Raw genomic sequence first — 17,088 nt, forward strand, 5'->3', positions numbered from 1 at the left:
TAGGATTTCATTTCCATTCGTTTTTAAGGGAGGAATGGTTTGTTTTTGTTTTTTTAGATTTTTAACTATTTTCCACAGGGTTTTGTTGTTGTTGTGTTTGCTGTTGATGTTTGATAGTGTTTTGTCCCAGTTTTCATTTCGCACTGTATTTGTTTCTTCGCTAATCGTTTTTTCGAGTGAAGTATAAAACAATTTCGCTTGTTTGTTTCTACGGTTTCGTTGCCAAATTCGTCTGTACATATTTTTGATTTTGATCATTGTTTTTATGTTTTCTGGGAGTTTGATGTTATACTGTCCTGGTGTGATGAGTGGTATTGATTTATTATGGGCACATTGTATTGTTGTTGTGAGTGCTTTTATCTTCCGGTCTATTTGCTGGGTGGTGTCTAGGGTGTAATGGTTCATGTTTTGAACATTTACCTCACGGTTTATGTGTTCTCTGAACTGTTTCCAGTTTGCTTGGTTATAGTCAAAAAATTTTGTAGTAGGTTTTTTTGTAGCAGTTGAATGGTTAATGTTGAAGGTGACTGGTTCATGGTCGGATGAGAGTTCTGCTATTGTAATTGGTGATGAAATTTCATGATGGCCGTTTGTGATGATTAGGTCTATTGTTGAAGGTGAGAATTTACTGCATGTGGGAAAGTGAGTGGGTGTCTGTGGGTGGTAGATAGCGAAGGTGCCTCTTTGGCTGAGTTCAAAAAGGGCCTTGCCTGCACCATTTGCTGTTTTGCAGTTCCACATTCGATGCCGGGCATTAAGGTCGCCACAGATGAAGTAGCTTTGGTTTCTGTTCGTCAGTTTCTCCATGTCACTTTTGAATTTTTTGAGGTCTCTGTTACCTCCCGGGTGATATGCTGCTGTGATGATGATGTTGCCTTGTTTCGTGGTTACAGAGATACCGATTGCTTCTATTGTCGCTAATTTGAGGTCATGTAGGATTGTGTGTTTAATTTCGCGACGCACCAGGATACCCACTCCTCCTTGGCATCCGTCAGTTCTGTCTTTTCTGTGTAGAATGTAACCCGGGATTGTGAATTTAATGTCAGGTTTAAGGAAAGTTTCAGCAATTGCCAAGATATCTATCTTGTTGCTTTTTAGAAAGTGGATTATTTCTAACTTTTTATTGGAGATGCTATTTGCATTCCAGTGGCAGATTTTTAAATGGTTGTTTGGATTATCCATTGTAACAGTATTTTTGTATAACTTGGAAAATTACCGTTATTTGTTGTTGTTTTGTAGTACAGTTTCTCATAAGAGAGAAAGTGTCTGTTACAATGTGAGTTATTTCCTCAGGAGAAAAAAGGTTTGAATCTGGATTTGCCCACTGTGCGGATGGTTTGCTAGTGTAACTGGCTTTTGGTGTAGCTGCTGGTTCGATTGGTGTGCGTGACGACCAAAAGGATGGATAGTTTTTTTCATCATACCTTGGTGCCGGTCGATGGACTGTGGGAGTTGGTGTGCGTTGCGGACGCGCGGGGCACTTGTAGTAGTTGGCGGTGTGACCGCCGCTGCAGTTCGCACACTTTACCAGATGCTCAGGTATTTTACCTTTCTGCTCCGACGATTTGTCGGAGTGTGGGCATTCTTCTGCTTTGTGTGCACCGGCACATTTTAGGCACTTCGGCCGGTTGTAGCAGTTATTGGCTCCGTGGCCGTATTTCAGGCAATTGCGGCACATCATTGGAGTGCCGTTGGTATGGTAGTGGCTCCACTTTACCTTGCAGTGCCGAATCGCAGGTATTAATTTCAGCTTGGCTAGCGTTATCGTTCCCGTGGGGAAGTGTAGGAGAAACGTGACATGGTCATCATATCTCTTTTCTCTAATACTCATTTTTTTAATTGAGATTGGAAAGATTTCCTTTTCTTCCAGAGACTCTTTTAGTTCCTCCGTATCGCAGTCAGCAACACCACTTAGTACGATTTTTGTTGTCCTATTTTCAGGCAATTGAAATGTGTGGAATTGCACTTTGTTGTCGTGCAGTTTTTCTACCACTTTTTTAAAATCTTGTGTCGCTGTTGTTTGTACTTGGATGCCCTTCCGAGTAACATTCGTTGTGTAGCGGATAACACCTGCCGCTATTATTTTCCGGTGTACATCTCCCACTGATGTGCCCGTGATAAAAATTGGTGGAGTCTTGGTTGACTCGTGTTTTTTCTCCGATGTTTTTCCACTCGGTGGCTGAGGATCTCCGCTCACATCCACCGGGAGAGCTTGGTAAATATTCCTACTTTCGAAATCACTTTCGCTTTTGGAGTCTCCCTGTTCCTCGCTCATTAAGGGGCGTTTTGTCTTCTTTCGTGGAGCCATTCTTTCCGGTAGCCGGCTCCCAGCTAGCACTGTCACTTATTAAATTTTATTGCGTCTATTCACGACCACACCTGGATGACGACTGTGTGAATTGGCCGGTATTTAAGCTGGTTCCTACGAAAAATGGGAAAAAAATGTTTGAAGCAAAAGGATGATTTTAAATGGTGTAGTGGCAATATTTTACAAACTGGGAGCGGAGCGGAAGTGGTGACTCTGCAGCAGGGAGCGCATTTTGTCTCCTTCTGATTGTATAAAGAATAACATTTCCGGTGATATAATAAAAGTAATGCATCTTAGCTTTTGTATTTGATTTGCAGAAAAAGATTCATTTCAAGATTTCAAGATTCAAGGCGTCAAATTCACGAGCTAATCGAGCTCTACTGAGTAGAAAAAGCGCGGATTAACAAACCAATCATTGTTAGAAAGGCCTTTTTGTTATTTAAAGCGATTTCCAACGAATCAACAGTTGCTTTGTGTTCATCTTTCTGCTTTTTCATCAGCTGGACTTTTTCCTTTTTCTCGATGGTTTGGTTTCTTAAAAGTTTATGACGATTCTCTAGCCGCGTAATCAATTCGTTCACCATCAACAGTGGTGTATCCAAACCTTCAAGCCCTGCACCATATCGGCCCAATTGAACAATGAGATTATGATTTACTTTGTCCAACAACTGCTCCGTGTTTTGTTTCTCAACTGATAATGATACAACAATGGATTGCAGCTCGCTTACTTCGCTCCTGAGCGTTTCGAGCGACTGCACGGAGGCCGTTGCCAGAGCCGCATTCAACATGTCAATATCCACGACCGCATTCTGGTAATCATCGCACTGATTTCGTTTGGCCAATTCAAACACATTTCTCTGCCTGATCGCTACCAACAACCGATCGAGATACACAATTTTAGTTTCCTTGCAACACAACCGACGCTCAATAATGTATCCTTGTGGGCATGAGGACTCGTTAGCATCCCGGATAGCCGATGGGTCAATCAGCGCGAGCTGTGTGCGTAGATTCGCACAATCCCAATCATTATTCGAAAGGCTGATGTTCTGTAACGAGTTGTTGGCTGATAATCTTAGCGTTACGATAGCGTTATTGTGTAGATACAGCTGCTGTAGCCTGTCGAAGATCTTACTGTTGCTGTCCACATACGTTAACTGATTGTACGACAGATCCAACACCTGCAGTTGTCTGAGGCGTCCGTTAGAGAGGTCGAAGGTGAACAAACGATTGTTGTTCAGCAACAGCTTCTTCAGCTTTATTTGCGCGGGGAAATGCACATGCTGCACGTCTTCAATTTCGTTGTGCCCCAGATCGAGCTCTTCCAGTTCCGAGTACATCGATGCCCAGGAAACGGTCGTTAGCTTGTTATTCGAAAGATCGAGCACCTTCAGTTTCCTGTTTTGTCCAATGGTTACTATGCGATCGATATGATTATGGGAGGCGAATAGTCTTCTCAACTCTGTCGGAATCTTCACCTGTCTAAGACGGTTATGGCTAACATCAATCTCGAAAGCTGTAGTAAGCCGACTCAGGTCAAAGTGTTCGATACTGTTGCTAGAAACATTGACACTCTCCAAATAACGATTGTACGCGAAGGTACTATCTTCGATGCGCGTAAGACTGTTATGTGTTATTGACACACTAAGCAGCATCTCGTTGCGGTAAAACAAGCCCTCCGGAAGAAACGAAAGATGGTTTCTATTTAGCATTATCACATTCATTGCACGCAGACTGTCGAATACGCCCTGTTCAAGCTGCGTCAATCCATTCGAACTTAGGTACAGCTGCTGTAGCTGCTCCCCATAGGCGAAGGCATCGCGATCGATCGTTCTTAGTTGCAGATCCTGCAGGTTAAGCAGTACGGTGTTCCGAAACGTGTCCAGCAGTGCTGCGGGCAAACGCCTAACAGTGGAGCTCGTAAACGCCAGCGACTTTACGGCACTGGCGTGCGGTAGTCCATAATCGCTGAAGCGGTCTGTCGATACCGCTTCGTTTTCCTCGATGTGCACATCTTTGAAAAGGCAATCGTAATTGATCGCATTTTCCCTACACGAAATGCGCGAGTATCTGTTGGTGTCCACCCTTCCGGGTGCCACACTGTTGCCGTTCCATCCATAGTACGTGTTACCGGGGTAATTGTTTCTTGCTGCTGTCGTCTGAGTGTTGCCCCAGGACGACGATGCGTACTGCCCGAAGCCACCATAGAACTGACTCAACAGAGTTAAACTGAGCGTACATGTAAGTAAAAAACAAGAACAATTCAAAGCAAAAATCCTCTTAAGATCACGAAACTACTTCGGGGCACTGGGAAAAGTCTGCACTATTACCTCAATATAACCGCCCGGAAGCTCCCCATTGGTACCCGGGACTGTGTACCACTTTGCACGACTATAAGTACGCAACTGATACTGGTGCAGAATTTTACAGCCTCCAACTAGAGCCGAACGATGATGAGTTGCTGATACGCTTCCCGTGGGGGGGTTTCCTTCTGTGGCCAATGATAACCCACGTAGCGTGCTGGTAATTCCCCCACCGGCGGTGGTGAGCGTTAGACTGACGCTAATACCATTCCACCGCTTGATTGTACTGGTACTGCAACGGTCAGGCTCCGAAGGGTCCAGAGGGCTTCGCGGTTGAGCTGATAAGGTGGCCATTGAGTGGTTCAGCATCCAATCCAAACACCAAAACGCAACGCGAAGATGCTGATAGCAGGACTTCATTTTAGCAACCCCTCCACCTCGGATGAACACAACAAATGAAAACCAAATCATCAATTCCTTTCCAAGCAGCGATTACAGTTTATTATTGTTCTCGTGTTCACCGTTCAGGCTCGAAGACAAATATAAATAAATAAAAATATATGCAAAATGGACGGCCCCCCCTCCAAGGAGGCCATGGCTGCTCGCGCTACGAAGTGGCCTGTAGACGGGGTTTAGGGCTATTGATCCACTGCCATGGCCCTGGTATGGATACTGATCCTGACCCCCCAATCCACCGTAGAACTGGCTAATCAGACAGAAACTGTGGGAAAATGAAAATCCAAAAGTATGCTGCGTTAAGAATTCACTTGTTTCGCTAAACTGTTGGCGCAACTACAGTAACTACCTCACTAGAACAACGCCCAATCTGGACATGATTAACTCGGATGAACTACTCGGTACGAGTTCAGGAATTAAACTGATCACTGGAACAAGAGCAGATGGTTCGTTTTTGCAGCTTGCATTGGTTTTTGCTGCTGATAAGACCATACGGAAGGTCGTGGGGAATTCCTCACGTAATCTGCAAAATATCCCCGCTACATAGACTGCTACAAAGAAAGTGGTCATGCTCCTGACACCTTACATATGTTTGTACGGATATGCTTTGTACTGATAATCCAGGGCTGGTAATAATACTGGCAGTTCAGGCAGTTCAGCATCCTGTCGAGCACTTTATCGCTTTGAAGCGTTTCGCAACGAATTTCGACGATGGTTTCGTTCTTTCATATGGAATGAAAAAAACCTGATTCACAATGAAAAAAATATTCATTTTGAATCCGAATCCAAGTAACGAGGCCCACAGCCAACCATGATGGTTGACGGCAATGCTTCACGCAAAAACCGCAAACACTATTTCGCAAAAGTTGTGTAATTCACGAAACAAAACATCATCCCCTGCTGATGCTTTTCGTCAAAATGTGGCTTTTATTTTTGACCCTCACCTCCACGAATTAACGGAGAGAACGCTCTTCTCCCTTCGTTAACTTTATGTAAAGTTTCCCCACAATTTCGTTTACATTTTCCCCGAACCGCAAATGTGTACGGACGTGTGTGTGTGAGGTGTGTGTGTGTGTGTGCTTTGGGGCGACGAAGCGAAAGCGTATTACTCACCGGGCGAAATGTCATTTCATACGCTCGTATAGCTCATTTCCTGCAGAAGATTTCCGTTCCGGGAATACGCTTCGCATACACACACTCTGAGCCGGAATGGTGCCAAGGACCGGAGAAGTCGGGAGGTTGGCCACGAAGCGGAACGGCGCAACGATGCTCCTCCTCCTCCTCCTCCTTCGTGAGGTTCGAGATGAGCAAAAGGTGATAAATTGAATATCCTTCCACAATTTGCACTCTTATTATTCCGAGGCATTCGGGCGGAAAACTGGCACTTCCTTGCTTGCTGACGATATCGCTCGCCACGTCGCTGTCGGTCTGCGTGTAGGCCACCCCTCCCCTCTCTCGTGTCATCAGTTCCTTTCCTCCCCCCCCCCTCCCGGCCACCTAGTCCTCCCATCATCCGGCGGCATCATTCGATGACGACGACGTCGGTGGCGATGAGGACGATTGCTGCTGCTGCTGCTGCTGCTGCTGGCCACTCTCATTCATCATGCCAAGGGGCCACGGATGGATGGATGGTAGGCTGTTTGTGGCCGGCCGTTTCGCACCCTCGTCACCTCCCCCCCATCCCTCCCCCATCAGACGGAGGGGTGAGGTTTTCCAACATTTTACAGACTCAAAACTCAATTAAATTAATTGTTTCCCAGAGCGACACCCGACACGAGAGAGACGTAGAGCCGTGGAGAGACAAAGAGAATAGAGAGAGAGAGAGAGTGAAAGAAAGGAATAAAGGGAGAATGGGAGAGAGAGAGACAGCGAGTATGAAAAACGGGAATATGCCACCGGCAATTTAATTTGCTGCTAAATGAATTTTCGTTCCAAATGTGCGCACACTTCCAGCTCGCTTCTCGGACCCCGGTCGGACCGGTAGATCGGATTCGCATGTGCCCGAGTGTCCGTACTTCCGTCCACCCGGGTTCGAGTGGCCAGCTCTCGAACTCGAGAGAGACTCCGACTCCGACTCCGGACTCGTGAAATGGTGAAATGTCACCGCAACGTCACGCAACTCGTAGGGACACCGTGCACACCGGTCTTCAGCACCGATCGGTCAGTCAGTATCCAGTGCTTTGTTCCGAAATACGCCAGACCAGGAATTGGACACTCGGTCGTCGTCGGATTCTTGTGTCTTAATTAGATTTTGATTGATTACCGTTGAGGTTCATTTAAAACTTATCTTGCATCCTTTCCCGGGGGGGGGGCCTTCGATTCCCCGTCCGTCCCGTCAAACATCGTCCCTTTTTCTCAAGATCCCTTTTCCGGATCTGTCACACCCCGCAACCCAAGCCACATCTGGATGCGAAAGCTGGACGCTCATTTGCGAAGGGGGAAAAGGGAAACGTTGAACGGTCGATGAGAATGATCGATAATAGTGAGGTTCGATTCGGGGTCTTTCCGGGCTAGTAACCTTCCCTCTTGGAAAAGTACATTTTGTGCCCCGGAGCCTCAAAAAGGAAGAGAACTGTTGGCCAAGTTGGCCCAGAGCAAGAGAGAGAGAGTGGTTTTATGCTTCCTTTAATCGTAAATTCTCATCACTTTGAGCAAAACTTTAATAATCATGTTAGCCGAAGCATGCTCCGTAACTTTGATGCTAGTGTACCAACCCCCAACCCCACCACGCAAAAACTACCCTCGGAGGGGGGCAGATCCTGCAGCATAAAAAATACGACACGCCACGGCCAGAAGCCAGCAGCAGCAGCAGCAGCCAGACGCAGCAGCAGCATCGAAAACGGGAATGTAGTTTTAAAAGGTTTCGTTCGTTCGCTCTCGCTGGCTACAAAAACCCATTTCAATTACCAACGTGGTCGGTGGAGGAATTAAGGGGAGGGAGGGGGGACCGGGTGAGTGGTTGCTGGAAAAGATTTTTCTAAAAGCAATCAACCCGTTCAACGAACCACTCGTGAAGCGCACGGATCCTGCTTCTGCTGCTACTAATGCTGCTGCTAAATTATGATCCGCTACATTAACACCGAACACTAACACCCTAATCGGAGATCACACACACACACACACACACACGTACACACCACCTCGATGGAAGGGGATGTTAAAATAAAATGGCGAAACGAACCGAAAACGTTCTCGCTCTAAAGTGATGGTGTGTTGGTGTCCGTGTTGGTGGATTTCAGCATAACTTTTACTTTGACACGAAAATTGGGGGAAAAGCCACCGTTCGGATTTTACATTTTCCCGGGTCCTACCAATACTTTTATCACTAGCATCAGGATTTTTTTCCCCCCAGCTTAGAGCGATTACAACGAGGAGGTGTGCGTGTGTGTGCCCGGGGACCACCGAAAACCACAGGAAATTTGAAATTATTCTTCTTCTCGAAACCAACGGAACCTTTTTTTTGCCGGTACCCCGACACTATGGTGTGCACATGCCACCGCCACAGTCCTTTCTGTGTGCCTCGGTGTGTGTGTGCTTGGTACGAAAGTATGCTAGCGAGCGAACGAACGAACGAACGTGTCGACGAAGTTTTTATTCATCGTTTATTTCCCACTTTAGCGTCGATCAGCATGCTGGAGCTTTGCCTGGAACGATGGAGGAGGATGCTGGTGGTTTGTTCCTTGTTGTCTGTGCTTCTTTCACACACACACAAGACACACCGAGGAATGCAACGAACGGTGGTAGCAGCGCAAAAATGCAAATGCAGCGCCTCGAAGAGAGGCACTTCCGAAAGCTCGAGCAATCAATAAGGATAATTTAGAACTTTTTAAATAGACTCGATATCGGCTCTTTGTGTGCATGTGTGTGTGTCTCAGCACTTGGTAGCTCGGCAGCTCGCTTTTCATTATTGTTCGTGTCACAAGCGGTGCGATTGTCTTTCGCCTTTTCGCGTCTTCTAATGGTTGTCGTTTTCCACTTTATCCTTCAACGCGCGCGAGAACGGAAGATAGACGATCTTTGCGAACGAACGATCTGGCCCTTTTGTGGAAAGTTTTCCAAGCACACACACACACACACACGGAGACTCAGGCGAGGTGACGGTGCGCGACGTTGAAGCGAAGTGTCGGTGTCAGCAAGGATTATTACGCATATTGTCATTCCATCCGTGGATCCGTGCATCCGTCCATGGCTTGCTGCGGGTGCGCCTGTCGTGATGTCAATTCATGGCCTGCGCGGTTCTTTTTCTGCACTTTCTGTTTCTTTGTTTCGCATCACACACCGTGGAGTGCAGGGGCCACCACTGGGAAGCGCCGCGTTTTTATTAGCTGCTGGATCTTTTATTCCTTCTCGCTTGGTTTTCTTTTTTATGTTGTTGTCTTCTCGCGCTCCGCCCCTTATCCTTTTCCGGTTCACGCGAGCTGCAGTTGCAGACGGGCAGAAGGCAGTTCCCGGTTCGCGAAGAATGAAAATTAATTGGATTTTTGTATTGAAATGCTCCCGAGACTTCAATTAAACTTTTTTAATAATTCCTCAAGTGCCGTACTGGCTGAGGGGGAAAATCGGCTCGAGCACCGCTTGCACCTACCCTTCCTGGCCTCTGTTCGGTCTCGCGACCACGGACCTGGTGGCTGCCAGAGGAATCCGCGCTCCAAAACGCGTCCAAACCGTGTTTGGGTTGAGTGATCGAGCGAACGATGTGATGCCGAAAACAAAATGGGCGATCAGGACGCTATGCCGATGTTCCACAGTGTGTGTGTGTGTGTGTGTGTGTGTGTAGAAACGGAAATAATAAAACTCATCCCCTCCTTCTCCTCCTTGCATCCCTTGATGCACCGAGCATAGTGGCTGGAATCGCTCATCGCTATCTACTTCATAGGGAAGGCGAGCCCGGAACCGGATTTTGGGAACTCTGTGCCGCTCTGTGTGTGTGTGTGTCTGTGTGTGCATCTTTTAATATCTCAACGCAGCTGTCAAGCGGGTGCTCTCGAGCGAAAAATGCAGCTTGCGGAAAATGGTGGCTCGCGCGTGGCACGTTTAATCGGAAGCGAAACGGCTTCAACTCGGGACTTCAACCCCCCGTCTGCTGAGCTCAAAATTGCATCAAACCTTTGGCCTGGCCTTTGGCTCCAGTTTTGAGTTCAATGTTCGTTTATGCTTTAAAGCAGCCGACGAGCATTTTTGTGGCAAATGGTTCAATTTCAACTGGACTGGCTTTTACCGGCTCCAGCGGAAAGCGGAAAGTGGCTTTCCGTCTCGGAGCGTGAAAATGAGAATATAATTACGATGCTGCTTAGCATTATCGTGCTGCCGGGGTACGCACTTGCTACCCCCTCTCTCTGTCTGCCTAATGACTTCATATTCCCGGTCTTCTTCGCATTCCATCTGCCAGCCACACTTCGGCTTCGGTTCGGAACATTGATAACGGTGTTGCGAGGCACCGATGGAGGCGCCCACTGAACGTAATTTGCTCCCTAGTGCCGAGGGTTATGAGTTCTGGAGCGTGGTGGCCGGGTGGGGACGGTAATAAAAATTTAAGACACATCGTTAGAGACGAGCGATTCTCGCACAACGTCAAGCACGTCGTCGTCCTCACCAGTCGTCAGTGTCAGCATCGACACGCGCATAAAACGCGTTTTTGGGGACGCCTTCAAAAGCACCCCTCGTTTGGGGCGTTAGGGGGCTGGCCAATTAATGACAGGGCACTGAAAGTGTTTGCCAAGCAGCAGCCACGAATGGTGGAACAGGTGGCCGGCAAGAGATGCACTTCCGGCCGATCGCGGCCTACTGTGAGCAATTTACATAAACATCCACTTTCATGTCGCGCACCGCACCAGTCGCGGTCGAGCACCATTTTGCACGTATGATAGTAATGATTTCCGTTTTCTTATTGTTATCTTTCCACACAGGTAAATGACAGTCGGCCAAATGGCGTGCTCAGCCCACGGGAGTGCTTTCGTGTGTGTGTTCCGGGGTCGTAAAAGCGTCACGAAGGAGGAAACCAGCCCCATGCGCATGTTTGTGTGAGTTTTTAAGGATCGCGGTTAATCGATTTGTCAAATGGGCCTTTCGAGGGGGAAGGGGATGCGAATTAAGGGTGATGAGATTGTCTATTGTTTTTTTTCTATTTAAAAATGGCTGATTATGTTCAACACCTGCATGAAGACATTGGATTAGCATACAGCTTCTAACATTTATCGGAAGACTAGTTGACCCCGCAAGCTTTGTTCTGCTGGTCGACTTTTGAAGCCTGCTTGAATTTCGACTGCGCAATCCTATACTTGATTATTTTCGTAATTTTTGTTCTAACCACAATAATCATCAAACTGAAACCACTTCACAAATCTCCGTTGTAGGACAAAATCTGGAATCAACCAATCCATTCTTTGTTTTGCAAAAAACCAAGCGTTCTTTGGTTCTGATGGGTATAGAAAATAAAAGTACCACAGTAGGTGATGATAATCAAATTTGAGTAATTGAACAATTAATTCATCGAAGTATGCATTGCAGCTGAAAGGTCTTCATCCAATGTTTTGAAATAATATCAAATTAAGTAGGCTGTCAAGTGGAAAGTCGACGCAAAAAAGAGTTCCATCCGTTCTCAAGTTATGGTCGTTCGAAAGTACGCAACTTTCATTTATTTATCGAAAGATGAATGACCATTATAGCAATTTTAACAGTAAAGAAACGTTGGCAGTCGTTTAATGACTTGCGACTTGCAGACGTATGGTCACGATAGCAACATTATTTTAACAGATCTTACAGTTAGTTAGTTAAATGTTAGTTTTTAAAATAAAAATACTATCGAGGACATTCCTTCTAATATTCCGATAATTTACCAAAGTAATTTCACATTAGGCAAAGAAACACGTAGCCTAGACAGTATTGGATTTGATTATTTGAATCTAAAGCATCTTAAGAGCACTCAAGAGCTCACCAAACACCACGCATTGATTCAAGAACACCTTTATATGACGGTCACCACCGCACCGCAAGTCCTTGCGCAAACGATTGCCAGCTATGTAGCAAAAGCGAAAAAGGTGCAACATTGCTATCTTTCTTACAGTAAGCCGCGACCTACGCTAGCGACCCAACAGTACCGCGGACGAGGTGTGATGACAGGGAAAACCAGGGTTTTTGCTCTGATGCTCAACCCGCATCGAGGAAAACTTTGCAAATGAAGGTGCTAGTTAGGGTCGTCACAACTGTCCTTTCGTTTCAAGTCCCTTTTCGCTCTCCCTTTTTTTCGCTACCTCCTTTTTCTGTCTTCTGAAGGTGCGACAAAGTTTTCTTCAAACACGCAGACAGACCTTCCAGCGAGAGCGTTTTGTATGGGTAGAACGTTTCCACAAGTGCTTCCTACCCATCGATACCGAGAAGTTGTTAAAGTGCTGCCTGTGCGTTAATGTTGTCCGGGAAGGACCGGAATTGACGCAAAACGCCCCGTTTTATGTAAAGAATGTTTCCAGCTTGCTGTTTCCGGATTTATCGGGAACCTTTTGGCGATTCAATCAATCGTCGAAAGGAAAGGAATTAAGGGTGACTTCAAGCAACAAATTGATTGCTACTCGCTGCTAGCAAGAGGAAATATGAAGTGTCTGATGCTCGAAAGTATAATTGCATTCGGCAACAACTCAAAGCGCCCACGAAAAAAAAAGAAGGCGCTGGCCATTCAATGCATGCACCATCACCACAGAAACGGAACACCCAAAAACCCGTCCTATGGTCGGCTGGCCGGTGCTAAATAACAATGGTTTCCACCTAACCATTGTAACGAAGTGGCTCAACATCGGAACAATTCAAACAAACGAGATGTGCTGCGGAGCTACCGGCGCTCCTTTGATTTTACGCCACATCCGATTCGGTCAAATGCACACACACGGGGACACACGGGGACACACACGAGGACACACAACGACACGTACGCACTAGTACGAAAGGACATATTTTATCTCGATGCAAGAACGCTGAAAAAAAATGCATTGCCATGACTACACCGTGTGTGTGATGAGTTGGTCCGAGACCGAGGCAAAGCGCGCTGGCTACTGCGACAATTGCGATGCAAAGCTGTAAACTGTAGCATTGTCCATAGTTTTCGGATTTCTGCTCTCGAGCCTTTTTTTGTGCGTTTTTTTTTTGTTCCCCTTCTCCGGACGGATCTCTGGAATCACTCAACCGGGACCCCCGGTTTGAGAAGCACCGGCATTGCATCCGGGCATCCGGGAATTGGCCAGTCAAGAAGCCAACCAGCTAGCAGCCGGCAGGTCCTTGTGCAGCCAGTGCACCAGTCCATCGACTCGACTCGTTCCAGGGATTATTGTAGCCGTTGCCGATGGTGAAACAGAGAGCAGAAAGAGATAGAGAGAGAGAGAGAGAGAGAGAGAGAGAGAGAGAGAGAGAGAGAGAGAGAGTGCAGTGGAAGGACACTCCGCGTGGCTATTTGTTGCTTTCCGAGCGGTCACATTGTTGTCACACATTGTTTGTTGTGTTTTAGTTGCTGCTCGCCACTCCATCCGACGTATTCGAACGCGCGACAAAGCGTGTACTGCAGTCATTTGCAATCAATTTGGTTCACTTTGTACGGTTGAGTGTGTGTGTGTGTTCTGGAGGAATTCCTGGTGTTCCATCGATGTCCAGTGTTCGGAAAGTGCGGCAACAAAACATCGATCGATCGATCGACGTCGTCGTCATCCTGGTGGTGGCAGTTCTCGTCCGACACTAGAACACAATAGCATCAGCCCCAGGCTGAGCCCATGGGAAGGCGAATTTATTCATAAATCCGGATCGCTCCTCTCCATCGTGCCCCTGGGTGCTTCTGGGGCAAATACGAGAAAGAAGCTGATGCATCGATGCAGCAGCAACAGCAGGATGGACGTCGGTAGATGGTCGATTGCTGCTGGTTGCCCCGTAGACTCACAGACACACACACTATCCATGTCCTGGCGCGTGTGTCTCAGTGGAGTTGTGGACGTCGGAAATGGAAATCAGCCGATGAAAGGATACCCGGATACCGGAATCCGTTACTCGTCCTGTGGCTCGTCCGGTTTTCTGACGTTCCTGGCAACCCCGTCTGGCTTCCTTTTCGTAGTCCTATTCTCTCTGTCTCTGGCTCTCCCTCTATCTATCCGTCCGTCTGTCCGTGTCTGTCCGTCTGACTGTCTGTCTTGGGCTTTTCGCTTCGCTTTACGCTCGTCAGCAGAAATGTTTCCGCAGCAGCAGCAGCAGCAGCAGCAGTCCAGTTAGTGGTGGTCCGTTCTCTCATCACACTCTCGCCTCTTTTCAACCGTTCCGGTTTTTTGCTCCCCCGGGCCGGTGTCCACCCCTTTGAGCAATGTAGCCAACATTCCCGGGCACACGGCGTGTTGTAGGCAGAATGTTATGACAAAAGGGAGGAAAATTTTGTGCCATCGTTTGCACAAACTGCTTGATGCCACCCGGCTAGGCGGTTTCGGCTGGGCGGCCGCAAAACTTTAATTTGTTCAAGGAAAATATTTGCCAAACTAGGAGGAGCACCGAGGTAGGGGAAAACCGCGGACCCACAACCACGACTGCCACAACTGTGAACGACAGATGTCTTGGGAGATGTATGTATGTGTCGGGGTGTGTGTATTTCGGGTGCCTACACGAAGCGAGTGACAGTGGGATGAGCAACAGGATTCTAATTCATCATTTCGAAGGTTCCCGACCAACCCAAATATAGTGCTGAGATCAACGTATTTTCCTTGCTTTAAAGGGTGACTCTCGCTGGTTGTGTTGTGTTTTCGACCGGAGCGACCTTTTTGCTGGATCGGATTAAAGCTGGTTCGGCGAGGTGTTTGTGTAGAATGCTGTACGGGACAAGGATTCTTCCAATTTGATTTCAAGTTGCGGCAATACATCAAGGAACTAGTAACGTACTTAAGAGATCGTTTTTTATACATATACAGTATGAAAAAAAAGATTATCCGACTCATATAAAACAATGTATGGAATTGTTTAGTATCGTATGATTTTCTTTTTAAAATAATCAAATAATACTTTTTTTCTCTCCATCACAAGGATGCAGTTTAGTTCTTTGATCTCATGCTCATCTTTTAAGGCCCTATCGATGGTTCTATCGCTTAAAACAATGGAGCTACCCATCCAGTTACTAAACAACTGATTCATTTAAAAAATTTAACATCACTTAGAAAGGGACAACTATTAATTTGTTGGGATCTTCTTAAGCGCATAACTCCATTATTTTAAGCGATAGAATCAATGATAGGGTCTTAAAAGATGCGCATGAGATTAAAGAACTTGAAATGGAGAGAAAAAATATTTATTTGATTATTTTGAAGAGAAAACCATACAAGCAATACAACGTTCCATACAAAACAATACAAGTGCCTTTCTTGGCTATTTTCGTGATCTCTTTTTTTTCTAGAGGGTCTTTTTGAAAAAAGTATAAAGTAAAATAAAGAATAATAAAATTCAATCCAATCTATCGATATGTGATTTTTAATTTTTTGACTTAGATGTTTGAAGAAAACAGCTAAAAACGTGAATTATCGCAAGAGTGGATACATTTTTTTTTTTTCATACTGTATAAAGACGCACGAGCCGTACGTTTAGTTTCAGAGATTATCTTCCTCCTAAAGCCTTGTGCAAAACCGGGTTTTAACAACAAGAACATGCAGTTTTTCTGGTCTGCATTCCATATTTTCCAAGAGACGATCATTGTGTTTGCTTTGCCGTTTGACATGCTTGACCAATTTGTTAGAAACAAAATAGATACTACCAGTTCTGTTCTTAATAGCTTTACACTACTCTTGCAAAACCCCGCACTCGGCTACTACTTGGCAGGGTTTTTTTTTTTCATTGCACTCAGTATCCAATCCAACCCAATTTGTTAGTTTCGTGTTTGCAATTTCGAGTTCTAGAAGTGGTATCCAGAGAGGCGGTCTTGAGCACCATCCTCCATCCGGCCGTTGTCAGCCAAGACAATGGGAGTTTTGAAGCGAAGAACAAGAAGAAGAAGAAGCGAGACGAGAAGGAAGACTGCACGGAAATCTCAACCGGAAAAACCTCGGTAAAAACTTTATTTAACGCATCGCTGCGCCTGCCTGTGCTGTGTGCTGGTCCATTCCATCCTCGTCCGTTCGATTCCGAGGGTTCGAAGGAACCCTAGTGCCCGTTGGCGTCCGACAAATGGCGACGAATCAAAACGACGACGATGCTCCTAAAATACAAACACACTCACTGAAAAGCAAAACAAAAAACACCGCGAAGCGAAGGATTGAAATGGCCGGGAAGATGCGAAGATGCAACCCCGCGGAAAACAGCCATTATTGTGCAAGCGAATTGCGATTGAGGGAACCGAACTCGAATCGCGTTCGCGATCGCCATTGTATTGTGTCCCAGGGGGACGAGGGATTGCCGCGTCAAGTCAAGCGCCCGCCCAAGATGCAGCTCGCGCGTCGTTGTCCTAATTGGAGTATTTAAAGCGCAGCACACCGCGAAAAGGACGCACCGAGAACACTTCTACTGCTAGAGCTGGATGCCTGAGAGCGCACCGCGATTTCAATTGCTTCTTCTCCATTTGTGACAAACGGGACAGCAACGGATGGACGGACGGACTGCTACGATACAGATTAAGATGCAGCACAATGCATTCGCGCACACAATGGAGCGTCAGTTGTTTGGAAAATAAAGGGCGAAAGAAAAAAAAGAAACGGAACCAGAAGCCAGAAGTAGAACTTTTAATGAACGATTCGAGGACGAGCACGCACCGAACGTAGGAGAATTAGATATTGCGCTCCTTGGTAGAACTTTGGTATCGAAAAGGCTACGCTTCAAACAATGCTCCAATTAGCCGAAGCTCTAAGGAGCTCTTTAAGCAGCAGCAGCAGCAGCAGCAGCAAATGCTCGACCACATCCAAGTCGACCGGGGAAGCGTCCATTTCTGATGCTGAAGATGCTGCTGCCATCTAGCGACATCCCGTGAGTTGGTTTCGAAGACGACCAAAGGTGTGTCTATCGGGCAGCTTAAATCACATCACTTATTAT

The 17,088-nt window shown here is 46.5% G+C and overlaps 2 protein-coding genes across 4 annotated transcripts in view; one reads left to right on the forward strand and one right to left on the reverse strand.

Moving 5' to 3' along the window:
* Positions 1 to 17,088, forward strand: part of LOC125954612 (Krueppel-like factor luna) — a 259,374-nt gene that overhangs the window by 131,404 nt on the left and 110,882 nt on the right. The window lies entirely within an intron of this gene.
* On the reverse strand, positions 2,618 to 4,697 carry LOC125954601 (leucine-rich repeats and immunoglobulin-like domains protein sma-10). The gene is made up of 2 exons (XM_049685045.1): positions 4,636 to 4,697; positions 2,618 to 4,534 (listed from the first exon to the last, which is right to left on the reverse strand). Exons 1-2 carry the CDS (start codon positions 4,662 to 4,664, stop codon positions 2,686 to 2,688), a joined length of 1,878 nt encoding a protein of 625 aa, XP_049541002.1. The 5' UTR covers positions 4,665 to 4,697; the 3' UTR covers positions 2,618 to 2,685.

Source organism: Anopheles darlingi, chromosome 3 (assembly GCF_943734745.1).
Source record: "Anopheles darlingi chromosome 3, idAnoDarlMG_H_01, whole genome shotgun sequence".
NCBI classification, from domain to species: domain Eukaryota; kingdom Metazoa; phylum Arthropoda; class Insecta; order Diptera; family Culicidae; genus Anopheles; species Anopheles darlingi.

What these genes read in the sequence shown, in the direction of transcription:
- LOC125954601 (XM_049685045.1), bottom strand. Translation starts at nt 4,664, where the DNA reads ATGGGGAGCTTCCGGGCGGTTATATTGAG. An exon ending in TTCCGGGCGGTTATATTGAG is followed by an intron (nt 4,535 to 4,635) that starts GTAATAGTGCAG and finishes ATGTACGCTCAG; the next exon opens with TTTAACTCTGTTGAGTCAGT.